Genomic DNA, 11,542 nt, shown 5'->3' with positions numbered 1-11,542 from the left:
AAGTTTCTTGGGCTCTCATAACAAATACCATTATGTATTTTTATGCCACCCCTTTCCCAGTATATGGATTTAATGGTAACTTGTGTTTTTCAATCCCCAGCAGCATAAATGGAATGAAATTTGTAATCTGCTATTAATTTTCATGCACAATTTGTCATTTACCTCAGCAAGTACATTGCTGATATATATACAGTGTGAACATAATTATTTGTGAGACCATCCCTGTCTTGATGTGAAAAGTGTGAAGGGAGACAAGAAATTGGGAAAATAAGTCATTTTTCCCAAGGTCATGCAGCAAGTCGATCCAACCCTCACTCCCTGATGCCATCAGTGATTTGTGCATTAACATAAATACACTAACAGGAGCTAGAGGAGGATGGAGAAATGGGGATTTAAGAAATTAAAGCAGGGTTTTGGCCTGCTCCTATTGATTTCTGCTGAAGCAGGGGGGGAATGGTGAGAGCACCTGCCATTGGGTGAGAGAGTGGGTGGATGTGTGGCCAGCAGGGAAGCCAAACTGCTGTAGGATTAAGAAGGATATTTCTGTCTCACCGACTGGGTTTTATTTCCTTTCTGAGTTACAGCACCCACAGCCCTGGTCCTGCTGTGTGCAGCACTTTGAAGGTGAAAAAGCAGGGATGTGCTCACCTGGAGCAGGACCATTCCTTTGGCTCAGACAGAAGCTGCCAGGACAGAGGGGTCTGGCATCATGAGGCCAAAGAGTTTAAGCAGCTTGAAGAGAAATGGTGCACTCAAATCTCCTTAGAAAACCTTGTCCAGGGGGTGACATCCCTGCCCATGGGCAGGGGGTTGGAATGAGATGATCTTCAAGGTCCCTTCCAACCCAAACCGTTCTGTGACGGAGGCAGTATCTTGATGGACAGACACATCTCTCAGAATGTAGTGTCCAGTTTATTCCTTGTGGTTGCAGAACCAGCCCATCTGTCACACAGCTTTAGTGCAGGTCACTTTCTGAGTGCCACAGATGAAAGGCATCATCACGTTCCTCCAGTAGGAACAGCTCAAAGAGTTCTGTTTTGAACTACCTAGTTCTAATGAGCTACCTTATGTAGCAGTTTGTTAACCTCAAATATAAGAAATCCTCAAGACCAAAAACATTCCAAGGCCTTCTCACCCGTATTGAGAAGGTCATTGAAAACATGGGGGTTCCAGGTGACAGACACCCTGATACCACAGGAGTGCAGCCTTTCTTGGGCTGCACCCTCTGCCCTGCTCTCTCCTGATGCTTTTCTCTGTCCCCCTTTAGGAAGGAAGCCAGGATGGATTACAGCTCCCTCAGCGGGGTCCCGCGCTTCCTGACCCGGCCCAAGGCGTTCATGGTGTCTGTAGGGAAAGATGCCACCCTGAGCTGCCAGATCATTGGAAACCCCATCCCTGTGGTGAGCTGGGAAAAGGATAAACTTCCAGTCCAGTCTGGGGGAAGGTTTAAAACCACGGAGGATGGGGATCTGTATCGCCTGACCATCTACGACCTGAGCCTGGAGGACAGCGGCCAGTACATCTGCCGGGCCAAGAACACCATCGGGGAGGCTTTTGCTGCTGTCAGCATCCAAGTGGGACAGGAGACCACCGTCACAGAGTCAGCTCCTTACTTCATCCAGAAACCCACCAACATCAAAGTAACCTTGGGAGAAGACGCCCTGTTCAAATGCAAAGTCCAGGGCAGCCCTCCCCTCTCGGTGAACTGGGAGAAGGATGGGAGATACCTGCGGAACAAAGCAGACGCCGGACGCTTCCAGATCGAGTCTGCCGGCGAGTCCAACGCCCTCACCATCCAGTGTGCCCAGCTGGGGGACAGCGGCACCTACACGTGCCGGGCGGAGAACCTCATCGGCTCCGCCAGCGCCTCGGCCGCGCTGCTGGTGGAAACGCACGGCTCCTCCAACCCGGGCAGCAGCAGCCTCGACAGCGGCTGCGGCAAGACGGCCTCCCTGCTGTCCCACCTGCAGAAGAGGCGGGAGGAGATCAGGAAGATGGACATCTCCCATGGCGCTCTGGACGCGGCCTCTGCCCAGAATTTCTCGGCGGTGGAGGGGCTGTCGGGCATCGGCTACAGCCTGTCCCGGGACTACGAGCGGGCGGCGGGGCTGACCAAAGGCGCCCGCAACGCCACTTTCGGGGCCCTGACACGCACCTGCAGCGTGACGGAGGGCAAGCACGCCAAGCTGAGCTGCTACGTGACGGGCGAGCCCAAGCCCGTGATCGTGTGGAAGAAGGACAACGAGGTCATTGTGGAAGGTCGGCGGCACGTCATCTACGAGGACGACCAGGAGAACTTTGTGCTGAAGATCCTCTTCTGCAAGCAGACGGACAACGGGCTGTACACCTGCACGGCCTCCAACCTGGCGGGGCAGACCTACAGCTCCGTGCTCGTCACCGTCAAAGGTGGGTGGTGGTGGTTCTTACCAGGGTGGATGAGCCTGCAAGGACACACCCTTGAGTTGGGGTGGGGGTTTGACAAAACTCCTGCCTCCAGACTCCTGTGGGGGAGTGTGTTTAGGTGTGGATAAAGCCCTCCTGGTGGAAAGGGCTTGTGCACTTGAATAGATGACCTGGGGAGAGAGTCCCATTGCTGGTGGTCTTTTGGAAGGGCAGTAAAGAGGTGCCAGGCAGGGGTGGATGATGTAGAAGTGGCTGCTTGTGGGGCAGCTGGGATGCACCAGGTCCCTAAGGCTCCCATCTAAGTCTTGGTTTTACAGTGATGTAAGAGATCCATTCCTGTGCTCTGGGTCAGTGACTGCCAATGCCCCTCTCACCCTCCAGGCTTTAGTCACATCTGGGTTTGTGTTCATCATGGGGTTTACTCAGATGTGCCACTTGCAGTAATAGTGGAAACCCCTCCCTACAAGATGAGCACGTCAGGCTGCCTTGGATCCCCTGGGGGACCTACTCCAACTCTAATTACAGTCCAGCTCAGTTTTCCTGTACAGTGACCCACCAGCAGCCTTGTTCTTGCCAGGCTCTTCAGCCTTCTCCCAGCTTGAGTTGCTGGAGAGTCTGTGTTCCTTGAATGCTCCCAGGAAACCTCCCAGGTCCAGGATGCCTTTGTTTGCTGTAGTCAGTGGTGAAGAACTTGCCTTCAGAGGGTCACTCCACCCTTGTGAAGATCAGACCAAGCTCTTCAGAATGGCAACAAAAGTGTGACACACAGTTTTTACAGAATCCTAGAATGGTTTGAATTAGAAGAGATCTTCAAAATCATCTCATTCCAACCTCCTGCCATGGGCAGGGACAGCTTCCACCCTTCCACCCAACCAGGCAGCTCCAACCTGGCCTAGAACAATCCAGGAAGCTCTAAATTTTCCAGCTGCTCTCTCATTTGGCAAGGGAACAGCAGGCAGTTTGCAACCCAGGCAGCACCTGTAAATGAGCTGTCAAATGAGACAAAGGATTTTAAAACTGGTGATTTTTCACTGGCAGCAAAATAATTAGAACTCCAAATAAGCAGGAATTATCTGTTTCATACTCATCTTTAAGACTCTCAGGTGTTATTTGATTTTCTGTTTTCCCTTTTTTGGTCTTCTCCTTTTACATTCAGAGTCTTTCCCATCAGTGATTCAGTCCCTGTGCCCATCAGTGACACCTGATCCCTGGAACTCACAGGCACTTGTCCCACCCCTTGCTGTCCCTTGGAGGTGCTGAGTGGCGTGGGGAAGGGCGTTTGTCCTGTTGCAGAAAGCTGTGATTAACTCATGAGTTGGGACTCAGAGCTGAAGATCAGTCCTGGCCCTTGGGTGGGTGATCACTTTGAGGATGGATCAAGCTCAGTCCCTGCCTAACACCCTGCAAAAACAAACACTCCCTCCTCTGCCTGTGCCTATCTTGTTGCTCTCGTGGCTGCAACCTGTTCCAAAGGAGGTGGGGAAAGCAAGGGAAGCAGCCAGTCTGGGAGCCAGCACCATGAGAAAAGGTTATTGATCCTTGCCTGTTGTCCAGAGCTGCCTGTGAGTCAGGAGGCTGAAGTGGAAATGTTTATGGATTGTTTCTTTTTTACACTGTACCACGTTTGGCTCCCTGTCCAGGCCAAGGCTGCCATGGAAAATCTACGTGTGTTGGCTATAATTAGGCCCTGATAAATGACTCTCCTTTGTGTCACCAGGAGTTCTTCTCAGCCCTCCCAAGACAGGTTAGAGTGATGCAGCAGTGAAAAAAGCTTTTAATTCTGTTGTTTGTGTTACTGGTGATGATGTTGGTTCATCTGCTACAAGGCTTAGGGAGGGAGACCATCTTGCCATGCAAACTTCTCTTTGCTCAGCCATGTAGGAGAGGTTGAATTCTCCAAGCAGCCACCCTTAGAATCCTGGAATCAGAATGGTTTGGGCTGGGAGGGACCTTAAAGGTTCCAACCTCTCTGGTTCCAAGGCCCTGCCATGGGTAAGGATGCCACTCACTAGATCAGGTTGCTCAGGGCCCTGTTCAAACTGGCCTTGAACACTTCCATGGATGGGAAAGCCTCCTATATTCAGTCAATCTAGATCCTAGGGACCCAGGAATCCAACATTTGTGAACACTTTGCTGAGCCTGTGCCTTAAAGATCACTGAGCTGGGAAAAAAAAAAAGAGGGGCGGATTTTTGAGCTATTCCTAAATGAGGTTTAGTGAATCAGACTTCAATCTCAAAGAAAGGCTACAGGGTAGAGCATCACCCTCCTAAATAAAGAAAACTGAAGTTTGATTAGATTCAGAAATGTGTCTGGAATGGAGATAAAATCACAATTCATACACTGAGATGTGAGCTGTAAAAGGATTTAGGGAAATTCTTCCCAAGAATGAACCTTTAACAAATCAAGGAGTGGGGAGGATGGGAGGAACATAAATAACCAGCTTGGGTTTCCTGAAGGCTTTGGAGATTTCCCTAGGCCATGTGTAAAGTTGGTGAGAATACAATTCAGGTCTCCATCCTGGGCCAAGCCCTGTTCACTGGAGTCCCTGAATAAAGTAACCAGATACTGGATGAGAAGGTTAAAGGTTGCAAGCCAAACAGGGTGGAGATGGGAAAAACACCCTGGTGCTGAGGCCACTTTATTCTCCCTCTGATCAGATGTGGTTTTGGATGGTCACTGTCACGACAGTCACACTGGAGATCTGAAAGAGAATTGCAACTTGAGAAATGAGGAGGTAGAAAGGAAAATTGGAAAGCACAGTAATTAGGAAGATCAAAGGCTCAAGGTGGTGGAAGCTTGTCACTCCACCTTTAGCCAGCTCTTAATGGGAGGATTTTCTCTATTCTTACTATTCCTGCATCATTTTCATTTTTCTGGAATACTAAATGTAAGAATTCCAGCAATAAGAAAAAGGAAATGTAGGCAAGTGAAAAAGTGAGGTCAAGAGGACAGATGTGCCTTGATAAGGTTAAGAAAACATTGGACTTGTTTGCAGGCTGCACCTATTATTAGCAAAATATGTGTTAGCAGGACTTGCTTTTTAAAAATAACATCATCTCATTGCCAGTTTGCTTGCTATGGACCAAACAAAAAGCCTATGACAGACTGGAGAAATATCTCCTCAGGATAAGCAGCAAAATTAATCTCTGATCTAAGTTCTGGCAGTTTCCTGCTAATTCCATGAGCTGCTCTTGCTCTGTGCCCCCTCAGTGTTTTCTCTGCTGTGCCTCACATTTTTCCCAGTGGGCAGGTTTTGGCAGCTCTCCTGTTTTCTCTCTGATTTGCACTTCTCTGACCTGGGTGTGGTGCTGGTTATGGGCCAGATGATTTGGGATGCCTGCTCTCAGGAGACCTGTGGTTCTCCTGTAGTCCCCTGATCCAAATCAAACCCCCTCTGCTTGACCAGGCACATTCCAGCTCTTGTAAAAAGAATGAGGATGTGCTCAGGAGGAGAAGGAGGCTGGTGGGTTTTGAAACCACTCTCACATCTCCAAAAGCCCTGGGCTGGGTTCCTCCCAGGCTCAAATTCAGTTTATCAGCTGCTGTTGCTCCGAAGCTCCATTCAGAGGCAGATAAAACCTGTGTGCACATGTCAGCAGGATGAAAACAGAGTTGTTTTCAGAGGGTATCTGTGACCCCAAGCTGCCAAAGATACCCTTACACTGCCTTTCCCTGTCTGGGACAGCAGTGCTGTTACTGCAACAGCAGCTCCTGAGAGTCAACCAACCCTTCTGTGCTTGAACGTTTAAGAGATTTTTCCTGGAATTGCTTTTTTTTTTTTTCTCTTTTTCTCTTTTTTTTTTTTTTTTTTCACTTTAGGTACTTCTTAGTGACTGTAAAGGGAGAGGGGTTAGTGATATGGCCAGCTGCTCCAAGTATGGCAGTACACTTGTGTGCTTTTTAGGTGCAGCTTGTGTTTCCTTCTGGCCCTTGTGCAGGTCTGCGTGTTCCCGGTGTCAGCACCTGCCAGAGGGCTGCATCCTTCTGATCAAAGCTTGCTTGGCCTCCCAGAATGGTTTGGCTTGGAGGAAACCTTAAACCTCATCTCCTTCCAACCCTTGCCATGGGCAGAGACACCTTCTGCTATCCCAGGCTGCTCAAAGCCTCAACCTGGGCTTGGACATTTCCAGGGATCCAGGGGCAGCCACAGCTGTTCTGGCCAGGGCCTCCCTCAAAACAAAGAATTTCATCATAATATCTTATCTAACCCTGAAAAAAAATCAGGAAAAAAAAGAAAAAAGGGATAATCACCATCCGGAGTGTGGGCAGAGCAGATCTGTGTAACCGTAGCTGAAGGCTTTTCAAGGCAAGACTTTGACTTGCCTTAAACTGAGGTGTATTTAGGCATAACTTTTTTTAAAAAAAATGACTAAGCTGATGTAGTGTGTTAGTGTCACCTTCCCGTTCCTGCACATATTGTATGGGTTCCCAGTCAGGTTTTAGCCTCAGGATAACAACCAAGGTAGTCCACAGCACTGCTCCCTCCAGGTGTCCTGTCAAGCCTTTAGAGTCTGGTGCCTTATTTAAACTGAAAGAGGGGAGGTTTATATCAGGTATCAGGAAGAAATTCCTTACTGTGAGGGTGGTGGGGCAGGATGGAGTCACAAAAACCAGCTGGGAGCTGGCAGAGCTGTTATTGGAAGGTGAAGGTACATATCAAGGCATGATCTCTCATGAAGCATGAGTCATAATGTATCAGCACTGGCTAATCCAAGCGTGTGACATGACTGTGGCCACTGTCCCATGGCCCTGACAGCCGGCTGTCCTCTTCAGTCCAGCTCCCCTTTCTCCACTTTAGGGCTGGGTTATCAGGGTGATGTCACGGCGCAGCTGTCGCTGGAATTCAGCATTGTTCAGCTCATAAAATGACTTCCCTCACTGTCATGCAGCTGCTTTGTGTGTTTGATCTCTGCTTGGGTTTGGCCCTCAGCCAGAGCACTGCAGCCCCTCTGCTGGAGCAGGGCTGAGGCAGTTGGGAGCCCGGGGCTCATTCTCTGTTTCTTTTATTGTCGTTGACAAAAGCTGATGCAGAGCCTTTGGTGCTGGTGGGGGGAACAGAAAACTCCTCCTTTTGTGCTTTCTCCCACATCTGACTGTGCACAGCCACTTCACAGCTCTCTGTGCCCTTTCAGGTCACTAAGTTGAAGACTCTTAGGCCCTGTCAGACCCTTAAAACATTGGCTCTTGCACCAGCTCAGCTGCTCACTCTCACCTGGAATTTCTGCCCTGTGCTCTGCCCCATGACCAGCTTGTTTGTCATTAAACCAATTCTAGAAGGATTCGTTTTAGAGCCTTTCACTCCAACCTGACCTTGACCATTTCCAGGGACGGGGCAGCCACAGCTTCTCTGGGCAATTTGTGTGAGGGTCTCACCACCCTCACAGAGAAGAATTTCTCCCTAAATTCCCATCTAAACCTACCCTCATCGTAAACTCTTATTTCTCCTTTCTGTTTTGACCCTCTTAAGAACCCACCATACCCTTCAAGGCAAAACTGAAGGATCTTGAAGTGAGGGAGAAGGAATCTGCCACCTTCCAGTGCGAGGTGCCCGTTCCTGGGACAGAGACAGCTTGGTTCAAGGAGGAGACCAAGCTCCAGCAGAGCAAGAAGTACAACATCGAGGAGGAGGGCACCTACCGCCGGCTTACTGTGCAGAACGTCACCACGGACGACGATGCTGTTTACATCTGTGAGATGAAGGAAGGCAGCAGGACCATTGCAGAGCTGTCTGTCCAAGGTAAGAAAGGCTCTTGGTGTTTCAGACTGGCCAAACGCGTGGGATTCACACGTGAGGCTCCAGAGTTGACCTTGTGAGCAGAATTTACCCCGTCCATGTGGGCACTGAAGAGGAGCAGAGTCGTGTATGGTGTGAAAATGTGGTCAGTGGGTCCCTGGGGCTCCTGCCAGGGTGTTTCTGGACACAGGGCCATAATGCAGGGACAGGTTCTGTTGTATGAGATGTGACCCAGTGGGAACCCATGCTGAAAAAAGCTTCCTTCAGCTGTAGCCTGTCCCTGTAGACTTCTCTTTGATGCCTTGGAGTGGTGACCCAAAGCAGAGGCTAGACAACATTAAGAGAATAAAAGTGGGTATTTATTAAAGGCCTTCAATAGGTGCACCTTGGGCAGTCAGGAGCCTCCAAGGGGCAACACTCAAGATGGACAATGGTCACGAGTTTTTCATACAGTTACAAGTTTGGTGCATTTACATACCAGGGGTTAATCATCCAATTACAGTTTCAGGTGATGAAGTAATTTACTCCAACTTTTCTCCCCCCAGTTCACTGCTGTTTACATCCCTCGAGGCCTGGGATAGTTCGATGCCCTTGAGTTTCAGGCCCAGAGAGGAATTGTTTTGTCTGAATAAAATGGGAGAACAGCATCTGACAGGCTATGGAGTTTTAGAGTTCTACACTAAAGCAGGATCTGAAAAGACTACACTAAAGCACAGGATCTGAAAAACATCAAAGCTAAAGCCTTAGGCATTACCTTAACATGACCCCCAGCATCAGATGTGTCCCTGGCACTGTCACACACATCTTGTCCAGTGAACAGAGTGGTGACTCTTGTCCAGGAGTGGTGCTGACCACAGTGGAGAGGGGGTTTGGCAGCTGTGCTTTGTGGCCAGATGCAAAGATGTGCTTTGTGTGGTGCAGGCTGCAGTCAACACCAGCATGGTCTAGACTGGAAAACACATCCATGCCCCAGATCCCTGGTGGCTGGAGCTGTCCTCTGGGTTTGGAAAGGGGACAAGGAAAGGATGAAGTGGGGTGGCCATGTCCAAGTGTCCTGAGCCTGGTGGTTCAGACTGAAGTGGGAGTAGGTGTTGTTGGGTTTGGTGTGGGTGTCTCTCAGTGAGTAGACACAAACCCCAGAGCTGCAGGCACTGGAGACTGCCACAGCTACAGGATTAATCTTGTCCTGACTCATTTGAAGCTCTGGTTTCCCAGTGAAACCAGATGGAGCTCTTCGTATATAAATTGCTACAAGACAGATACGTGATGTGCATCTTTGTGCAAATTCCATTTTGTACCACCAGTAAAGAGCTGGAAGTGCACAGAGGTGGATGCAGAAGGGAAAATTTAGTCCAGAGACCTGAGAGAGTTCAGACTGACATCTTTTTATTGCACCTTCCATTAGGTCTGGACCAGCCCACCCCGTAAGTGTGTTTGGTCCCAGTAGAACAGCAGGTATTTTTTTCACTTGTGTGTGCTATAGTGATGTGTTCCATCCAAAAGAGAGTGACTGAGCCAGGTGGAGCTCTCTGGAGGGAAGGGAGGCAGAGCCTTCCTGTGGGAGCCTTGCCCCCGTCCTGGGAGGGGATTGGAGAGAGCAATGTGGGGTTGGGACAATGTGAGAGCTTGGCTGGAGGCAAAGGGCTGTGGGATGAGGACGGTGCTGAGGGCAGAGAGGTCAAGGAGGAGGATAAACAGAGAATTAGGTCTTGAATCTTGTGGTGAAACCTGTGCCTGAGCTGTTGCTTCATGAGGGAGTTCAGCATTGCTGTTGATTAAACAGCTCTGGGTGATCTGCCTGGGTGAAGCCTCTTTCACCTCTCAGGGACAGCTCTGGAGCTGGAGCAAGTCACTGTTGGTCTTTTGGGGTGGTCTCCTCATCGTTTGTTCAGTCTTTAATGCAAATAGTCACATCTTTATAGCTTTGAGGTTATTATAGTAAGTAATGATAATCACAGTCACTTAGAAAGGACATAAGTTCATTCAGTGTGAATTTCTGTGTTGACACAAAGAAGAAACCTGAGATTTTCAGTGTCTTTCTCATTAATTCAGGTAACTTCTGTGTCTGCCATGTTGGTTATGTAGCTTACCTTGATGGAGGTGAAATCCCAAAGGCAGAGGAGAGACCTGTCTGGCTTAAGACTGACCTACTGCTGCAAGGATTTAATTTGAATTCCCAGCATATGTGGGCAATGAAAGCTGTCAAATCCATTCCTGTGCAAGGCCATGTGTATTTTGTGTTTACCCAGCAACTGACTCTGCTTGGTAGACAAGAAACCTGAAAGACTGCAGTCAAAAAAAATTTGCTTTTCTCTTTTTGAAGGCCAAAATGAGTCCTTGAGGTCATCTGTTCTGTGTGACTCAGAGCCTTGGAATTTATTGAAAAAGAAAAATTATTTATTTCTGCATGGTGTCTGTAATGTTTTGATTGGGTGTGGACTAGCCCTGTTTCAGCCAGGATGGTCTGGTATTGCCAAAGCTTTTAATATCCGCCTTGTGATGACTGCGATTATTTTGTTATTTGAAGGGAACATCATTAAAAAACTTCCACGGAAAACTGCTGTCTTCATCAACGACACAGCCACCTTCTGCGTGGAGCTGGACAGCGACTGCCAGAATGTCCGGTGGCTGAAAAACAAGGAGGAGGTGAAGCCCAGCGACCGCGTCTCCATCACGCGCTCTGGCAAACAGCACACCATGACCATCCGAGAGTGCAGGGTGGAAGATGCTGGGGAGATTGCCTTCCTGGCCGATGAAAGCAGGACTTCTACCCAGTTCACTGTGACCAGTAAGCTTCTCTTTTGTTTGCCCTTGGTGTTGTGTCTTCCCACAGTAGCGTTGTTGTTGCAAGTGCCACTGTGATAATTTTGGAGTCCAAAAGCAGCTGAAGGTTTGATGCCTGCCACAAAAAGCCAACAGCCTGACTGTGTGTGTTATGAGAGGTTTGGAGGGATCAAAACAGAGAGAATATCTGTAGAGTCACGGGGTGGATTGGGTTGGATGGGATCATCTCATTCCACTCCATGCTGTGGGCAGGGACACTTTCCATTAGACCAAGATTCCTGATCAATTCTTGATTGACCTGAGAATCTGGGTCCAATCGAAAGTGTCCTTAGAATCTTGGTCTAATAGAAAGTGTCCTTCTTGACAAAGGACACTTTCCATTGTGTCCAGCCTGGCCTTGAACACTTCCAGGGATGGAGCATCCACAGTTTCCCTGGGTAAAAGCAATGCTGGGGAAAGAGCATGGCACAAACATCTCTTACTTGACAGAGCAGTAGCACTAGGTGCAACATTGTCAAGACTTGACCTGAAATGAAATTTTGGTGAAGTTGCCTAATTTTGTTTGGCATTATTTTGATGCCACTGCATTTCCCAGGCAAAATCTACTTTATTTAAGACAA

General features: G+C 48.8%; 1 protein-coding gene across 1 annotated transcript in view; it reads left to right on the top strand.

The window, feature by feature from the left end:
- The first annotated feature begins 1,280 nt into the window (after positions 1 to 1,280).
- OBSCN (obscurin, cytoskeletal calmodulin and titin-interacting RhoGEF) overlaps positions 1,281 to 11,542 on the top strand; it is a 138,980-nt gene continuing 128,718 nt past the window's right edge. Inside the window, 4 exon segments of the mRNA XM_063392377.1 lie at positions 1,281 to 2,010; positions 2,119 to 2,406; positions 7,872 to 8,141; positions 10,666 to 10,926. Of these exon segments, the coding sequence (XP_063248447.1) occupies positions 1,281 to 2,010; positions 2,119 to 2,406; positions 7,872 to 8,141; positions 10,666 to 10,926 (1,549 nt within the window).

Source organism: Prinia subflava, chromosome 1, assembly GCF_021018805.1.
Source record: "Prinia subflava isolate CZ2003 ecotype Zambia chromosome 1, Cam_Psub_1.2, whole genome shotgun sequence".
NCBI lineage: Eukaryota > Metazoa > Chordata > Aves > Passeriformes > Cisticolidae > Prinia > Prinia subflava.
The sequence above is the reverse complement of the archived record's forward strand: the minus strand, read 5'-3'. Positions and strand labels throughout refer to the sequence as shown.